General features: G+C 35.5%; 1 protein-coding gene and 1 pseudogene across 1 annotated transcript; both read right to left on the bottom strand.

Annotated features, from left to right (window-relative positions):
- Positions 1–411: 411 nt before the first annotated feature.
- LOC114536801 lies at positions 412–9,845 on the bottom strand (annotated as a pseudogene).
- Positions 9,846–10,366: 521 nt separating this feature from the next.
- LOC114536795 (dehydrogenase/reductase SDR family member 7-like) lies at positions 10,367–17,547 on the bottom strand. The gene is made up of 8 exons (XM_028558141.1): positions 17,218–17,547; positions 15,969–16,087; positions 14,012–14,204; positions 13,682–13,728; positions 13,375–13,494; positions 12,882–13,054; positions 11,227–11,279; positions 10,367–10,585 (listed from the first exon to the last, which is right to left on the bottom strand). The coding sequence occupies exons 1-8, from the start codon at positions 17,477–17,479 to the stop codon at positions 10,569–10,571; spliced, it is 984 nt and encodes a 327-aa protein (XP_028413942.1). The 5' UTR covers positions 17,480–17,547; the 3' UTR covers positions 10,367–10,568.
- Between the last annotated feature and the right edge of the window lie 1,812 nt (positions 17,548–19,359).

Raw genomic sequence — 19,359 nt, forward strand, 5'->3', positions numbered from 1 at the left:
TTGATTATCTTTGAAAGTATATTATGGATGTAAATAATTAAGCTATGGGAATAAAATTATTATTTGAAATCCTTGTTTAATAAGCTTTCTGGTGATATATATGTAGTTTTATGCAGTTAGCAGTAATAGATGGTGAGCAATAAGCTTGCCAACCGGAAAAGCTCGAAATCTCCAATTTCAGGTAGACCCCCTTAATCCACTGGGCGCAATGAAATATTCGTCAGCTTTAGGGGTCTCGCGTTGCTCCTAGTACGCATTATTTTTCCTGAAACTTTGAAAGTTATTGACAAACCTTCCCTACTTTTAGACAGTTAAATAACATCTCAATTTCAGCTTCACATTTTCGCGCGCAATCTTTGAAATCAAGAGAATCTTTGAAACAAAATTAACATATTGTTTGTATTTATTGCCATCTACCATACTAATACACGAAGTTCGGACTTTGAACCGTGAAACCTTAATTGTATTACATGCAAATTCCACCACATACTTCTATTTCCTGTGATGTGCTGTCAATGTTTTATGCCCTGTATTTTTAGTGAGATTCCTCTACATCTCGTTGACCCCCAATTGGCCCTTTGACACCCCCCAGTTACGACAAGGTTTTTTGCAGTGTGACATGCAGCTTCCATATCTTCATACGAAAGGAAGCGTGATGTTGCGTAGTAAATGTAACTGTGCCAATAAATTGGGTGTATAGTCGAAACGGTCTTAAAATATAAAGCAACTAGCTTAATATATACCACCATATACGAGGTCCTGGTGCCGGTTGTACGAAGGCTGGAAAGCGCCTAATCGCCCGATTGTAATTTTTACCACCGTTGTAAACAGTTCCTAACTACACCGTTCCTACAGTTTTGGAGCTACATATACCAATTATTAAAGAAAAGTCCCCAGTTTTAGAATACCAAAGTTTAATCAAAAATGTACCAAAGAACGGACAATTTTAGAGTGATTGAAAAATCACTATTTAAGAAATAGCGCTATATCTTGCTATTGTACAACCGTCCCTGCATTACAATAAGAAAAAGGCTAAGAAATATCTACTAATCTAGTCTATTCATTCTATTCATTATGCAATTACAGTCTGATTTTGAGAATTCAAAAACGCAACTCTACGCCTACGACATTCGTAACCCATCTTGAGGAGTCACATGATTACGAAAAAATTGATTGACCAGTCAATGAATATCTAATCTTCTTTCTTGGCTGAGAGAAAAGAAAACACAAAAATAATAATTATGCAATTTAAGCATAATTTAGATGCCGCAGTTAGTGTGGGTTAAAAGGCAATAAAAAATAGATGAGATGATAATTTTAAATAATCTTTGCTTTCTTACTGACAAGAAAGACAGTGATCAAATAGAGCCGTAACCTGAGGTTTCTGAAATTGCAGAGTGTTACAGGGGCATTTTATCAATTTGCGCATTACAAAAGTCAATTTGTTATTAATGACTGAACAAAAGCGAAGGTAATTATTTGCACGTTGGATGATCTGTAACCGCGAGGGTAGTTAGAACCTAAACACAAATTACACAATGATTACCAGAGGTGTCTGGCAGCTTTGCATTATTGTGCCTCGTTAGGACGTTTCGCGACCCCTCCCAGTCCCCTTTCCAGTAGCGAAGATAGCCACACACGATAATTTACACACATTTACGGCATTCTACTTTGGGTAAATCAGTTGTTATCACATAAATATGTCACTTGTTTCCTTCATCACGACGTGCCCTCGAAGAGATAGATTCGCCGGGAGACAATGGGGTTGCCTATATATCCTTATTTGGCTTATAAAATCTGATGTCAGTTACTTGGTTTTACTTGCGGGAAAAATATACCTTTAGTGTTCCGGTTTCTGATTACCAGTCGAAGAACATATCTTTTAAAAAACCTAAGCAACGTAAATCAATTAATTTGACAATGATATAAAGCTACATAGAGAAACTTGGGTCTTTTCTGTTTTTCGTCACGTTAAATTTCTCAAATATCCAAAGCATTAGAGACTATAGTAATCCATGCAGTAAACCCCATCCCCGACCACCCGATCTACGATCTGTTGTGTCTTGTTGATCTATGCAAAATCAGCACAATTATTAACAAAAGAATGTTTTATTCGGTGATGGCATTCAGTGATTTTATTCAGTCACGGCGTCTGAGGTTTCAGTGTAATTACAAAGGTGATATTTTGAAAACAAAATGTGTAAAATACATGTTTTAAAAACGTAAGCAAATATCTTGACAATTTTACGACGATTTTCAAAATAAAGCAATGTTTTACGCGAGAAAAATATGGGCACCGTTCCAAAACGTAGTTTTTTTGCTCAAAAGTAATTTGATACTTTAATAATGTGAACTAATTTAAATGCGATATGATTAAACAATCTGATTAAATAATCATCAGCAAGCAAAACAGATCGGGAGAAAGTAGTGGAAGCAAAATTTTTAGATGCAAGCTTTAGATACTATAATACTATCAAGTATTTAGAAGATAGCTTACGCGTACCATTTCGAAAAATACACATAATTAAAGTAACAGTCATGGAAATAGTTCTCTAAAATGTTTTTCCAAAAAAAGGAGAAAATGTGATCTCATAGTTATTTTTTATCACGTATGAGGACTTCGAAGTTTTCTCAAAATGCCCGCGTAGTCAGGGGAGCGACGGTTAATAGGCAAACTCGTAACCGTAGCGGAAGCCGTAGAAAGGTCTCTATATTCTGAGCCCTAACCCTTACCAATTCGCGATGGAAGGCATGTACTGAGAGACATATGCCGCTAACAATTCAGGTTGGGGAGAGATCCAACTTTCATCCAGTTCATTCACCATCGCAATTGCCATATAGTTCGCAAATTCATCTGTTTCCATGCGATGCGTCGTATCATATTCATATGGCGTATCTTTTACACTCTAATACACATAAAAAAGTTGGGTCGGTTGAAGAAAAGTTGGCTCGGTTTAACATGCAGTATCATCCCAGTAAATGTTGCTAAGGAAAGTTGGGAATAAATAGCCGAGTAGCTATATATATAATTTCGGCGAGGTTAGGAAAGTTAACTAGTTTGTGAAAATTTCGATCAAAGTCAGGCGAAGAAGATAAAAGGAGGAGAAATCGAGGATAAAAAAACGAATGGAAATATTCTATTTTTGTACTGGAGTGCAATTATAAGAACGGCCAGAAAGGCCACGAAAATATATAATGGACATTCATTTGAAAGAACACCTAAAATTATTTATCTTAATGCTTCAATATTTTGATTCGTTTTTCGCTTGCTAAGTGCATTGACAAGGGCATTTAAGCCTAAATTATTAAGCTGCCGCCATCTTGGATTCCTGGAGATTAAGCATGTCACGTCAAAGTCCTAAATCAAATACTCCTGTATCTATTATCTCCACATTAAACTACAGCACCAAAGAATGACTTTACGTACATACCTCGCCCCATGTCTCTGTTGCGGCATTCTCAACAACAGCCGACTTTACTGGTCCTGGGCAGACTAATAAAGCTTTGATACCTTTTCCATGAAGTTCATAGCGCAAAGCAGAGAAATACCCCTGAAATAGCGTTAAACCAAAGATCGTTAATTGACTGTGGCTATCATGGAGTTTGTTGGGTTATCTGATACTCCTGAATACCGCAAAAAAATACAAGTAGTATCACAAAAAAATAAGAAAATCACAAATTCGAAATAACTCTTTTGTTGTGGGTAATTCTAATTTAGTTAAAAATTTAAAGGGTAATTTTTTTGGCACACGCTGTATGTAGGACATTTATGTGGCCTAAATGAACAAGGCCATGCAGGTGTAGTGGAACTCCAGAGTTGAGAAACTATAAAATATCTAATAAATATCTATACATGTTTACCTACAGTGCAAACTTTGTTGCAGAGTAGGTAGCAGCTGTTGGAGTACCTATTAAATTAAAAGTGTATAAATATAAAGAGGTCAAAATTTGCTGCAAAACACTTTTATATGTGACCTCAGAACTACTTTTTTGGAGGGATAGATCTAATTATAGGCTATGGCCCTTGGGTTACATGCAGTCGGAAATGTAAACAAACGTTTTTCACTATATTACTAAATGAAGAAGATAGAATTTATGTTCAAAGAAATTCAAAATATGCGAAATTTAGACAATTTCTAAATCATGAAGTCCCCCCCAAAGTTATGAGCGTTCTGCTGCGCAGAAGCCGCTGTAACATGTCTTTAAGCAATCAAAGTGCCGTTAAAAATAAACCATAATTTAAACTGTAGAGCATCAACTTATGGTAATCTTTCTTCTGTCTGGACAAGCATGGGCATAGTATATGGGGAATTTGCATGCGGATTCATAACAGTACGCATTGATGAAACAAACGTGCACATGTTGTGCTCGAAGTAATTGTTCAGACAAAAACTTCTGCAGAACAGGTAAACCGGCGACATTCATTGCAAAAATTTCAACATTGCTTAACGTTTGCATATTTTCTACTACCGACCTGTGCACCAAAAACCTATTCACGTGCTGATAACTACATTCACAATATGTATAGACCCATTGCAACGACGTCATAATCATTAAAAGTTGTTCTGCAGATGTTTCCTTGCTTCACTAAAAATAATCGTCATGCCATCAGTGCAGGTTTATAAAGCGGTCGAAAGCAGTTAACGAAACAAAGTTTCTCACACGAGTAAATATTTCTGTATTTTGTCTAAAATTTAGGTTTTTGAAAAAAATTATGCTACGTTAACAGATGCGTAATGTGACGTCATGTGTAAAGGGTCTTTTAGAGCAGTCAACCTATCCCATGCATTTCTCCCTGAGTGGATACCATTATTATTAGCAGTTTGAGATTTTAATCGCGGATACAATGTATATCGTGGGATGCAGATTTGAAATTGCATGCGAGTCTTGCTCAACCCGTCGGTGATAGAATTCTCATTTCAAAAGCCGAATTTGCAATAGTTGATAAAGCATGCTGGAGGACCCACCGACTTTCCCAGAAATGCTGGAGACAACAACAATACGACCAGTCTTCCTCCCAATCATGTGCGGAAGAACAGCTTTAGTCAACGATATTGTACCCAACACGTTTATCTCGAACAACTCTCGATCCACTTTCCTCTCCGTGTTTTCAACCATTCCTCGCTGACTCCTGCCACAGTTGTTAACTAGAATATCAATCTGTCAATGAATAGCTAAATCAATCAATCAATCAATTAATCAATCAATTAGTCTTAAAATAACTTAGAATCAAATGTGGTATAACAACTGCCTAAAATAGACAAAAACACTTCTCGACGTTTCGACCTGAGGGTCTTCGTCAAGAGAGTTAGTATCCTCATACTTATTTTCATACTAAAGCCGTGTTTACACGAAGGGGCTGACATTTACCTGACATTTACCCGTACCTGAGAAGTACCTAACCAGGTTTTACAGGGTGTGTTTACACCAGTTACCTAACGGGACTTATATACATACACGCAACATAAAGTACTCCGAGGAGAATATTAAAATAAGCTTGCAGTTCTTTGTTTGTTTATTTCGTACAAGCTACAAAGCCTCGTAAAAGATTACGACGTATATAATAGTGATATTACTGGGATTACTGGCAAACAACGATTTCATGCAAAATTAAAAAATATATAATATAATTTATCGGCAAGTTCCGAAATTCGCCATGTAGCTAATTTATCAACTCTGAATTTCCCCCTAATTATTGCAAAATCGCGCTGAAATTCCAAGACAGCTAAATGCTGACATCAAAGACTCGAATTTACGTTTGTTGTCATGGAAATTAGCTTCGATCACATTTAGGTCAATGAAAATGTGTTTACACCGCCAGACTGACCTGAGACTTACCTAGGACTTACCTAATACCATGTTTTCAGGCCACCTTTAATGCTTGGCCTGAAATAGAAACTTGGCCTGCTTAAGTTAGGTCTTAGGTCAGGTATAGGTCTCTAGTGTAAACACTGCTTAACTCTCCTGACGAAGGCCCTCAGTTCGAAATGTCGAGAAGTGTTTTTGCCTATTAGAGGCAGTAGTTAAACCATATTTGATGCAAAGTACTTGGATATACAATATTTTCGGACATAAAATCTGGCAAAACGTTATATTGGAATTTTAGGGACAAAATGTTAGTAACATTGGGGGCGTTATTAGGGTCCATTGCACTGACGTAATAATCATTAAAAGTTGTCCTCCAGATGTTTCCTTGCTTCACTAAAAATAATCGTTATGCGAGCGGTGAAGGTTTATACAACGGTCAAAAGCATTTAACGAAGCAGGCTTTCTCACACTAGTACACTAGTGAATATTTCTGTATTTTGGCCAAAATTTACGATTTTGAATTTGTCCTCGAGATGCCTAATGTGACGTTATGTGCAAAGGATCTATTGTATCATTTGTATTGATGATAAAGGTTTAGATAAAGGTTTAGCGCGGCTACAACGACGCCCGTCATTTCTGTTACCAAAACCCTGTTTACACGATTCAGGATAGCTTTTGGAAGACTTGTAATAGCACCACAAATCAGGGTGGGGTGGGGTGGGGTTTGCCCACCATATTTGCTGCCTTTCCCCCAGTTTTCCTCCCAAATCTTTTCCAAAATGTTTCATGTTATGTAAGCATGCAGTTTCTGGTTTCATGCTATGTTCACTTCACTTATAATAAGATATACCCCCCCCTAAAACCCCCAGTTATTTGAACCCAATTTCCCACCATTAATATTATTTACCAGGGGCCGGTTGTTGAAAGCTAGGTTAGCGCTAACCCTGGGTTAAATTTAATTTACTTCGCTGTTTTGGTTCATATGCTTCTGCACCGCTGTTTGTTCAAGACATCACAAAATAAGACTTCTATTGATCCACAAAATATTTATGAAAAAACATGTTCAAAGTTCTTCATAAACGAGAGAGCTTGAAAAAAATTGACGTGAAAATTTGAGTTGAGCTAACCGGGTTTTGAACAACCAGCCCCTTCTGCCATTAAGAAACAGAAGAGGATCACCATCCTCAATAATATAACTACAATTCTTATTGATGCGCTTCTGCATTCGTGAAAAGCACAAATTGCATGTTTCTTGACTATCAGTGTTATGTTATCACAGGTATTCCTAATAAAATTAATAAATTTTATTGAAAAATACTAGCTTTGAAACAGTGATCGCGAGTGCTGCCTCTTTTGGAGAAAAGAGATCAAGAATAATAGCTAGGGGCTGTCACTATTATTTAAGGTGACAACTTTTTCTGCCTACACACCAATTCCATGCGCAACCTTTTGAGTGTGCAAAACGCAGACCAATTAAAACAAGTCTGTTGTTGAAAAGAGCAAATCTTTCTTTTTATGATAATTCTTTTAGTTATATGCATGCAAATCTAAACCTTAAATTAAATTGCTATGTTTATACACATATTACAAATCTATTTCATGCTCTTTACATTAGAATATAAGACATACAATAGTATGTACATAAATTAATACCTCGCAGAAATGGTCCAAGACCGTTTTAACTGCCTCTTGCATGGTGTCATATTTTGTAACATCCAAAGGTAAAACAAGAAAATCTTTCTCAACATCTTCTTTTTTACCAGATATTTCTGAAATTAATTAAGTTATTTTAATATATTTCATTTCTGCCACAACATGATAACGAATTTATAAACAAATTTTTGGTATCAGGGGTAATATTGTGCTCATACTTTAGCTAATCGAAATAGAAATAATTTTTGCACTACTTAATCAATTATACCTTTTGTTACTCTTTATGGAACCAGTTGAACTTTTGTGATTACTGTATGTTTAGTTTAAAAAACTATACGGTAGCTCTGGCATAAATTTGAAACTGGAACTAAATGGGTTTTTTCACGAGATTGATTTTCATTTCCTGGACTTTCCTGCTAATTCAAGTCACCTGACCTGAATATAATATATAAATAAAAAGAAGCAAATATACTGCATTTATGAGGGTCCCTTTATTAGAACACACAGGTTTATAAAAAGGTTAGTAATTCCACTGATATTATATCTAGCTGTGACAAATTCTCAAGGTCACTAGTGCATGTATGTAGAAGTCCTAATTAAGAGAAATGTAGAATAGGAGTCATTCACTGATCTGAATTTTCAGATCAGTGGTGTCATTTAGTTTTTTGTTTGAATATTCCATGCAAACTCATTGTAAACTTTTACTATCATTTGACGAATATACTTGCATTCTACCTAATCTATGCTTAATCTATGCAGTAGATCACAACTGGGGGAGGGAATGGTGCAAAAATTTTTCACTATGTAGAAATGCATGGAAGTCTGGCTTTTCCCCACTTGTCATGCAGCCCTTTATATATATCTGTTTGATCAGTGTATAACTTAGATCAAGCAAATTACCCCTCCTAGTTCCTACTTTCTAGCCAGTTCCTTTATCCTCCTAGTAATTAATATACGATGATCAAGTGCATGAATATAAAAAATATTCATCAGAATGGAAGTCATGTGTTTTAGATAATCTTCTGATCTTAAAATTTGATATAAATCTTTCAAGGGTCCTGAAATTTGGTGAGACAATTTAAATGAATGAAGAATTCTGATAGAAATTGAAGATGATAATGAATGTTATCAAGGCAACAAATTGTTTTTATATTTTTGTTACTGTACTAATTAAATAAATTAATTTCTACTACTTTGTAAACATTAGGTCCCTTTTGTCAATTTGCACTCCCCAGGCCCTGATGGAAAACTCTATAAAAGGGTATAGCTATTTTCACACACCTAATTATATGAATGCCTAATACAACATAGTGTCATCACAGAGTAAAAGTTTGCATTGTCAGACCTTAATCAAATATATAAACCATTTGCTATTGGACAGGAAGGCCAATGGCAAATGTTTTATATATTTGAATTAAAAATACTATAAATTAAAATATTGAAAATTTGAAGAAAGCGATCATTCTTTTGTTAATTGGAATGTTAATTATATTTACTTGGCAAAATACTAGAATCTTGCATGTAGCCTACAATGAGCGATGTGCGAGCAATGTAGTTATAACATAGTATACTACATTGCTTGCATGCCGCTTGTTTGTAGGGCAACATGATTTTAGTATAATGCCAAGTAAACAAATCGCAAAATCTGTCAATTTCATCCTACGCTTTTTGGTTAATGACAACATGTTTAGGGTGATTGTAGTTGTTCATACAAGCAATACAGCTGTTTAATTAATAAAAAATGAGGTCCATTTCAGCCAAATTTTAAAACAACTTGATCATGCATTTTCAGGACAGAGACAGCTGATCAGGGCCTGAGACTGCAATATCACAAGAAACCCCCACTAATAAAATCATGCAAAATATCTACCTTCTGGTCTACCTCGTGTGTCTATACTTATTAAAAATACAAAATTTTCATTAGGCTTTGTAGTTTGTAAAGGTAGCTAAGGCCAGCATCAGGGGGTTCCTAAAAAATGATCTGTACGTGATAGTTGAGTCGTATCAAACACGGACTACTGTAACTCACCAATGCATTTTGCTTTGACCTGTTCCAATTTGTGTTCTGTTCTCGCCGAAAGAACCAACTTGCAGCCAGCACTTGCTAGCCTATAAGCCAATTATTCTCCCAAACCACTGGATGCCCCTGTGATCCACACAACCTGACCACGCAATTCATCAACCTTTTTGCCGAATAATTCATAATATTTTAATGTGAAATCTACTTTAACGTTCTTGTAAAGAAACACAAGGAATACAGTAAGTATTGCAGCGACCAGTAAAAAGAACATAGCAGATACTAGACGATATATTGCAATAAATATATTGGAAAGAGTGTTGTGACTTGTGTCTGATGTCTGGAATCTCGAATGTGCACAAATCTTTCGGTGGGCACACGATACAGTGAAAAGAATCCTATACAGATCAGTCAGTGTGCTAGTACTTAGGGAGGGGGTTAGCCTCAGTTAGCCTCCTCCGCAGGCATCTCTTATGACTCTTATGTATTTTAAAATTTAAAAATATGCATATTTGCCACTTAGGCAGGGGTTAGGGATGGGCTATATTATACTGTACATAATATTATACTGTACATACTACATAATAACATTATATCTCACTTTAAGATTATACCTCCAGAGAATCTTTGAATTAAGAATTAAAAAACGAGTCGCGTGCCTTTATGGTGTAATAATGGACGATGGGGGAATGTTGGGAGAATATGAGAGAAGCTTGTAAAACACGAGGCGTAGCCGAGTGTTTTACAAGCTTCTCGAGCAAAAATAATCTCTAAAAATATTTCTCGTTGTAAAAATACTTAAAGCAGCAAAACTACAGTTTTGGAGCTATACCAATTATTAAAAAAAAGCCCCCAGTAATCACAAATGTACCAAAGAACGGACAATTTTATTGAAAAAAATCACTATTCAAGGAATAGCGCTAAATCTTGCTATTGTACACCCGTCACTGCATTACAATAAGGAAAAGACTAATAAATATCTAGTTTAATTCTATTCATTCAAAAACGCAACTCTACGCCTACGGATTCGTAACTCATCTTGAGAAGTCACATGATTACAGTAAAATTTGATTGACCAGTCAATGAATATCTAATCTTCTTTCTTGGCTAAGAGAAAATAAAACAAAGATAATACGCAATTTAGGCATAATTTAGATGCCGCATTTAGTTTGGGTTAAAAGGCAGTAAAAAATTGATGAGATGATAATTTTAAGTAATCTTTGCTTTCTTACTGACAAGAAAGACAGTGATTAAGTAGAGCCGTAACCTGAGGTTTCTTAAATTGCAGAGTGTTACATGTAGGGGCATTTTTTATCAATTTGCAAAGAAAAATGAAATTTTTCAAAGAAAAATCAAACAAAAGCGAATGAAATTATTAATTGCATGTTTGATCATCTATAACCGCGAGGGTGGTTAGAATCTAAACACAATGATTACAAGAGGTGTCTGGCGGCTTTGTATTATTGTGCCTCGTTTAGGACGTTTCGAGTCTTCCCAGTCCCCTTTCCAGTAGTGAAGATAGCCGCACACGATAATTTATACACATTTGCGACATTCTACTTTGGGTAAACAAAGCATGGAACAAAAAGCGACTGAGACTAAATCAATATGTCACTTGTTTCCTTCATCACGACGTGCCCTCGAAGAGATAGATTCGCTAGGAGACAACGGGGTTGCCTATATCCTTATAATTTGGCTTATATATAATCCGATGTCAATTACTTGGTTTTCTTGCGGGAAAAATATACCTTTCATGTTCCGGGCTTTGGTTACCATTCGAAGAAGATTTCTTTTAAAAAACCTAAACAAGCAACGTAGATTAATAATAGAGACTTATTATTATCCAGTAAACTTCATCCCTGACCACCTGATCTACAATCTGTTGCGTCTTGTTGATCTATGCAAAATCAGCGCAATTATTAACAAAAGAATGTTTTCATTCAGTGATGCCTGATGGTCACGGCGTCTATACAAAGGTGATATTTTGAAAACAAAATATATAAAATAGCTACATGTTTTCCAAACGTAAACAAATATCTTGACAATTTTACGACGATTTAAATAAAACAATGTTTTGGGCACCGTTCCAAAACGTAGTTTTCTTTTCTCAACAGTAATCTGATAGTTTAATAATGCGAACCATTTTAAATGCGATAGGTCAATCTGATTAAAAAATCATCAGCAACAAAACAGATCGGCAGAAAGTAGTGGAAGCAAAAGCTTTAGATGTCACTTTGTATGCATACGCCACTTTGTGTCAGCCTGATAAAGCTGACAGGTGCCGATTTATTTAATATTAGCGTACTATAATACTATCCAGTATTTAGATTTTAGAAGATAGCTTGCGCGTACCATTTCGAAAAATACACATAATTAAAGTCACAGTCATGAAAATAGTTCTCTAAAATGTTTTTCCAGGAAAAGGAGAAAATCTGATCTCATAGTTATTTTTAATCACGTATGAGGACTACGAAAGTTTCTCAAAAGGCCGTTGTCAGGGGAGCGACGGTTACGAGCGTCCGAATAGAATATCACGATTTTAAATTAATATGGCAAACTCGTAACCATGGCGGAAGACGTAGTGAAGGGATACGCCAATAAAAATTATCTTTGTCTATAGTTTAAAACAACGTCATGATTATTTACAAAATTCGTTTACGGATTTTTGTTAACTTTATTACTTCTCAAGATATTTTCGAATGAAATTAACTCCCATCCACCATTTTGGATAACCATATTCTTGTTCTGATATGCGTTACGTCATAAGCTGAGTGAAAATTCGTTTTGTAACTTCCAGCTGATCTGAGATCGTGACGTCATAAAGCGTCTCGACAAAACTGAGTTATCATGTGCCTGGTGTTATCTGTCCTTATTCTTCGAGCTGATAGTATAAAGGGTGAAAAATTTAAATTCTAATATGCAGTTGGGAAAAAAATTAACGTGTTTTCACATAAATATAAAAAAAATTACTTGATATTTTCGAGTGTCGAAGTCATATGCAATGAAGGAAATGATAATTTAGTTTTGTCGAAGATCTGGCTTCTGATTGGTTGAGCTTTATACCCAGATCAGCTGGTTAAAGTTAACGATCCAGGGAAGTGATAGTTCCATGGTATTAGAATCGCACGTATCTTAAATTATAACGCTTGAATTGTAGGAGTTCTAAACTAAAGCGTAAACATGTAATTGTTATTTTTTGAGCGTCGACCTTGCTTTTACGTGACGTAATTAGATCTCATTATAAAACAAGATAGCGGATATATCTCGATTGCCAATTTCTTGCGAAGTAAGGAAGATGAACAAATTTTGAAAAGAGGCTCTATAAGAAGTGTAAGTTTCTTTTCAACATAACAGAAATAATTTTTATTGCCATATCCCTTTAAATAAATACAGCCAAGCTTACCAATTCGCGATGGAAGGCATATACTGAGAGACATATGTCGCTAACAATACAGGTTGTGGAGAGATCCAACATTCATCCAGTTCATTCACCATTGCAATTGCCATATAGTTTGCAAATTCATCGGTTTCCATGCGATGCGTCGAATCATATTCATATGGCGTATCTTTTACACTCTAATACACATTAAAAAGTCGCACAGTCCTGCACTTCATTTAATACTCCTGTATTCATTTTCTTCACATTAACCACAGTGCCAGAACAGGGGGAATTTCGCTTGAGACCAACAAGCAATTTTGTTGACATTTTCAGTAACCCAAACAGAATGCATTAATTTAAACTACTTCCGGTAAAAAGGTACATTATTAATTTTAATACATGAAGTATTAAAAATTTAGGCCTTTTGATTGGCTTTGCCTGAAAAATGTAAACAAATATGCCGATTACTTTAAAGCGAAATTCCTCCTTGTTCAGTGTCAAAGAATGACTTACATACCTTGCCCCATGTCTGTGTTGCGGCATTCTCCACAATAGCCGACTTTATTGGTCCTGGGCAGACTAATAAAACTCTGATACCTTTTCCATGAAGTTCATAGCGCAAAGCAGAGAAATACCCCTGAAATAGCGTTAAACAAAAAAATTGTTAATTGACTGGATAATTTTTCAGAAGCGCACGCGTCATTCTACGCAGTTCTACGCGATCCTGGTGTGTGTAGGAACTTTGTGCCCCTATGAAAAAGTTCTGTGGAAAGACGGTGCTCTTTCAAGTCACCATGTCAGAATAAATATCTATATATGTTTACCTGTAGTGCAAACTTTGTGCCAGAGTAGGTAGCAGATGATGGAGTACCTATTAAATTAACAGTGTAAATTGGGTAACTACTTTCACAATATGTATAACAGTCATAGAGTCAACCTATCTCATTTTTCCCACAATGGATACCATTACTATTAGCAGTTTCCAATATATCATGGCAAAGCATAGATGAAATTCAATAATCTCGGATGCCCAAGTGTATATCGTGGGATGCAGATTTGAATTTGCATGCGAGTCTTGCTCACGTCGGTGTAATACAGTTCTTATTTAAAAAGCCGAATTTGCAGTAGTTGATAAAGCATGCTGGAGGACCTACCGAATTTCCCAGAAACGCTGGAGACAACAACAATACGACCAGTCTTCCTCCCAATCATGTGCGGAAGAACAGCTTTAGTCAGCGATATTGTACCCAACACGTTTATCTCGAACAACTCTTGGTCCACTTTCCTCTCCGTGTTTTCAACCAATCCTCGCTGGCCCCTGCCACAGTTGTTCACTAGAATATCAATCTGTCAATAAATAACTAAATCATTAATGAATCAATCTTCAGTCAGGGGTGAAATTAATATATAATCGCTTTTCGCGTCGTGATCAATTTCTGCAAACGATTCTGCAAAACCTGAAGGATGTGAAAAGAGCCACTGCTTAAGAATTCGATTGGAAATCTACTACAGAACTTGTATGTATATACGTTCCAATATAACGAGCAGCGTCTTCAAATAACTTAGCATCAAATGTGGTATAACAACTGCCTAAAATAGACAAAAACACTTTTTGATGTTTTCACCTGAGGGCCTTCGTCAGGAGAGTTAGTATGAGAGTTAGCATGAGAGTTAGTATCCTCATACCTATTTTATACTAATTCTCCTGACGAAGGCCCTCAAGTCGAAACGTCGAGAAGAGTTTTTGTCTATTTTTGGCAGTTGTTACCACATTTGATGCAAAGTACTTGGATAAACAATATTTTCCGACATTAAACCTGACAAAACGGTACAAAATGTTAGTAACATTAGGGGCGTTATTAGGGTCCATTGCACTGGCGTCATAATCATTAAAAGTTGTCCTCCAGATGTTTCCTTACTTCACTAAAAATAATTGTTATGCGAGCGGTGAACGTTTATATAGCGGTCAACAGCAGTGAACAAAGTTTCTCACACAAGTAAATATTTTTCTGTATTTTGCCCAAAATTAAGCTACGTTAATTTGTCCTAAATGTGACGTTACGTGCAAAGGGTCTATTGTATTGATGATAAAAGTTTAGATCCCCAGCGACGCTACAACGACGTCTGTCATTTCTGTTTTCAAAACCCTGTTTACACGATTCAGGATAGCTCTCGCAAGACTTGTAATAGCACCACAAATCAGAGGTGTATAGCCTCTAAGGGTGGGGTTGGGTTTGCCCACCATATTTGCTGTCTTCCCTCCAGTTTTCCTCCTAAATCTTTTCCAAAATTTTTCATGTTATCTAAGCATGCAGTTATAGTTTTATCCCCGGCCCCTGGTGCCATTAAGAAACAGAAGAGGATCACCATACTCAATACTAAAATTATATTATACTACAATTCTTATTGATGCACTACTGCATTTGTGAAAAGCATAAATTGCACGTTTCTTGACTACATCAGTGTCATCACTAATGCACTCACATGTATTCCTAATTGAAAATAAACTACCTTTGAAACAGTGAATGCTGCCTCTTTCAAAGAAAAGAGATTAAGAATAAAAGCTAGGGACTGTCACTAATACAGGGTGTCCCATAGGACAAGTTCCCACAGGACAACTAGCTGTCTTGCTAATTGCCTCGCTAATTTCGATGATAGTTTGACTATACCACTGTGGCTGGTGCAAAATGACATCGTTAATTGTGGATTGCACCACAGTTCAGCTAAAATGACTTTTAGCATTTTAAATGAAGGATTAATTCAATTCCCAGAGGTGCTTATCTATTGCACTTTAGAGCTGTATTAATGTCTTGCATATTTAAGTGGTTGCGTTTTTTTTAGACACCCTGTATTTGAGGTGACAACTTTTTCTGCCTACACACCAATTCCATGCGCAACCTGTTGAATGTGCAAAACGCAGACCAAAACAAGTCTGTTGTTGAAAAGAACAAATATTTCTTTTTATGATAATTTTCTTTTAATTATATGCATGCAAATCTAAACCTTTAATTAAATTGCTATGTTTATACCTATATTACAAATCTATTTCATGCTCGGATCCTTACATTCACATTTAGACATACAATTGTATGTATGTACATAAATTAATACCTTGCAGAAATGGTCCAAGACAGTTTTAACTGCCTCTTGCATGGTGTCATATTTTGTAACATCCAAAGGTAAAACAAGAAAATCTTTGTCAGCATCTTCTTCTTTTTTACCAGATATTTCTGAAATAATTTTAATATATTTTATTTCTACCACTGGTCCACAACATGATAATGGATTTATATTTGTAACAGGGGACAGGGGTAATATTGTGCTCATAAATTTCAGCTAATCAGTGCTCAGATCGAAAGTTTGTTTAATCAATTATACCTTTTGTTATTCTTTATATATGGAGCCAATTGAAATTTTGTGATTATGTTTAGTTTAAAAAACTATACTGTAGCTCTGACATAAATCTGAAACTAAACTAAAGTATTTTTTCACGTGATATCAAGTTGTTTCAACTGGGAAATGGATTTTCATTCGGCAACTAAGTCCTGGACTTTCCTGCTAATTCGAGTCACCTGGATAAAATATATAAAAAAAAAGAAATATACTGCATTTATAAGGGTCCCTTTATTAGAACACACCGGTTAAAATGGTTAGTAATATCACTGATATTATCTAGCTGTGAAAAATTATCAAGGTCACCATATGTAGAAGTCCTAAGAGAAATGTAGAATAGTTGTCATTTAGTTTTTTGTTTGAATATTCCATGAAAACTCATTGTAAAATATTATTATTATTTGACTAATATATTTGCATTCTACCTAATCTATGCTTAATCTATGCAATAGATCACAACTGGGGGAAGTGTAAAAAGTTTTTCAATATTTATTCATATTTTTCTTACTGTACTAATTAATTTCTATTGCTTAATTTGTATACATTAGGTCCCTTTTGTCAATTTGCCCTCCTCAGGCCCTCAGAAAAATGTTTTAAAAGTGTATAGCTATTTAAACTAATTGTACTTATGGTACATTGTGCCTTATGAATGCCTAATACAACATAGTGTCATCACAGAGGTCAAATTTGCGTGTCAGACCTTACTCAAATATATAAACGATTTAATTGCTATTTGGCAGGAAGCCCAATAGCAATGGTTTATATATTTGAATTAAAAATGCTCTAAATTGGAAAATCTACCTTCGCATCTCTTAATACAATAATAAAAATACAAAATTTTTATTAGGCTTTGTAGTTTGTAATTTGTAAAGGTATAATATAAAAGCTAAAGGTCAGCATTAGGGGGTTCCTGAGAATGATCTGTGATAGTTGAGTCATATATCAAACACGGACTACAGTAACTCACCAATGCATTTTGCTTTGACCTGTTCCAATTTATGTCTTGTTCTCGCCGAAAGAACTAACTTGCACCCAGCACTTGCTAGCCTATAAGCCAAGTATTCTCCCAAACCACTGGATGCCCCTGTGATCCACACAACCTGACCACGCAATTCATCAACCTTTTTGCCGAATAATTCATAATATTTTAATGTGAAATCTACCTTAACGTTCTTGTAAAGAAACACGAGGAATACAGTAAGTATTGCAGCAACCAGTAAAAAGAACATAGCAGATACTAGACAATATTTAATGAAATAAATATTTAGGGAAGAGTGTTATTGACTGATGATTGGAATGTGACAAATATTTCGGTAGGCCGTGGGCACTGGGCACACGTACAGTGAAAAGAATCCTATATAGATCAGTCAGTGTGGTAGTACTTAGGGAGGGGTTAGAGTAGCCTTTTCCGCGGGCATCTCTTATGCATTAAAAATATGCATATTTGGCTTGGCTTAGCTGTGTCGGGGGAGCGAGAAAAAAAATATATCGTGGAGATTTTCCTCGCCTTCCATGACACAGCTAACCCATGCCTAATAACCTAATTAATAAATTATTCAGTGTGGTGTTTAGCAACGAAACCTTGCTGAACCAACTGCGCACTAAAATAGCCAGTTAAACGAGGGTGATTTTGTTCGATTTCTAATTCCTTTGTAGAAACTTGATAACAAATAATTCCAGCTTCCAGGCCAGAAGGAATTCTCACAACAATTTTGGCGGACTTCCTGAAAGGCATTTCATTTCGACGGCCCAATCAGAAATTTTCCGGAATGAACGCTTGTTTGAAAAGATTGTCCTTTCATACCGATTGGAAAGTCCCAAGCGGTTAATTTTGTTCCATTTATATTTTTTTACCAGTTCCAGGCTCCTCAAGATTAAATCTACGCGGTAATTTAAAACATCCGAATGTATCGTTTCAGTGCAATTCATGCCTCTTCAGCACTGGAGCACCGAATTTCGTACAATGATCTATGCCGAAATTTTCCATGCTGTATTGTACTACACACGTCTCTCATAATACCAAAAATAAAAAATTCTATAATGGCAAAAAAATTCGAAAAAATGTCATTTTTGCATTTTCAAAAATGTGGCATTCTAGAATTTTTTATATTTTGCTAATTGTTAGTTTTTCTTCCAAGTAAAATAATGCACAAAAGAAAAATGGAGGTCAACGTGCTTCTTTTCCAAATATCCGAGGAAATTGGACATTTTGTAGTGAATTTTGTACCCGTATGTCGCCATAGCAACGGAAGAGACATCAAAATATATAAAAACTCCAATATCTCTGGAATAAATCATAAAAATGCGTTGTTTGAACGTGTCAAAGTGATGAACAATGGAATTTTTGAAACTGATTTTCAGGCAACATTGTGGTATTTATTCAAGAAACACGACCGGAGGTAAACGTCTCATTTTGCCTCAACTTAATGGGGCAAAAGGAGACAAATATTAAACATACAGAAAATTTTAAAAATTTTGGAGTATTTTAAATACTGGGTAAAACGCGATAGGCCGATCGATATCTGTATGGGTGGTTAAAATGGAGTAGCTTAATGCATATTAGGGTATGTGTGTAACAAAGTGATGAATACTAAGATTAGTTGTATAAAAATTAATATATGAATTACTAATTCTAAAGACCTTTATGGAGAATTACAGATGTATACATGTTACGAAAATACTGCGCAATGATTGGAAGTTAGAATCATTAATTATTCATGAATTTCACAATTCCAGGATGAAAGTGAGGTTAAAAATACATTGAAAGTGAATAAGTTTATTAGCGTAATAGCAAATGTCATATATTACAGTTGTTGGTTGCACAGAACACTAACAATTTTCATGCAACCATTTTTCACATTTATAACACTGAACCCATGCAGTTCTCTCCAGGAAATGACTGAAACCGAAATCCATCACACATAGGACATATGCATTGTGAATCTTCCACAATTATCCATACGAATAACATTTTGGTTTTTGACAATTTCGTGTATCAGACCGACCAATTTCGCTTTCGAACCATTATAAAAATATCAATAAGTCTATTTGTAACTCGTCAACTGATAGCTCAAATAAGAGATACGCTAAAAGTAAATTAATATGTACC

Source organism: Dendronephthya gigantea, unplaced genomic scaffold (genome assembly GCF_004324835.1).
Source record: "Dendronephthya gigantea isolate DGI-Jeju-01 unplaced genomic scaffold, DenGig_1.0 000147F, whole genome shotgun sequence".
NCBI lineage: Eukaryota > Metazoa > Cnidaria > Anthozoa > Malacalcyonacea > Nephtheidae > Dendronephthya > Dendronephthya gigantea.

Excerpts from the sequence above, each read along its gene's own strand:
- LOC114536795 (XM_028558141.1), bottom strand. The coding sequence starts at position 17,479 with ATGTTCTTTTTACTGGTTGCTGCAATACTTACTGTATTCCTCGTGTTT. Across the intron at positions 13,729-14,011 it reads CAGCGTTTCTGGGAAATTCG|GTACTCCATCATCTGCTACC; the intron begins GTAGGTCCTCCA and ends TTAATTTAATAG. Across the intron at positions 13,055-13,374 it reads CAACACAGACATGGGGCAAG|AGTGTAAAAGATACGCCATA; the intron begins GTATGTAAGTCA and ends AATGTGTATTAG.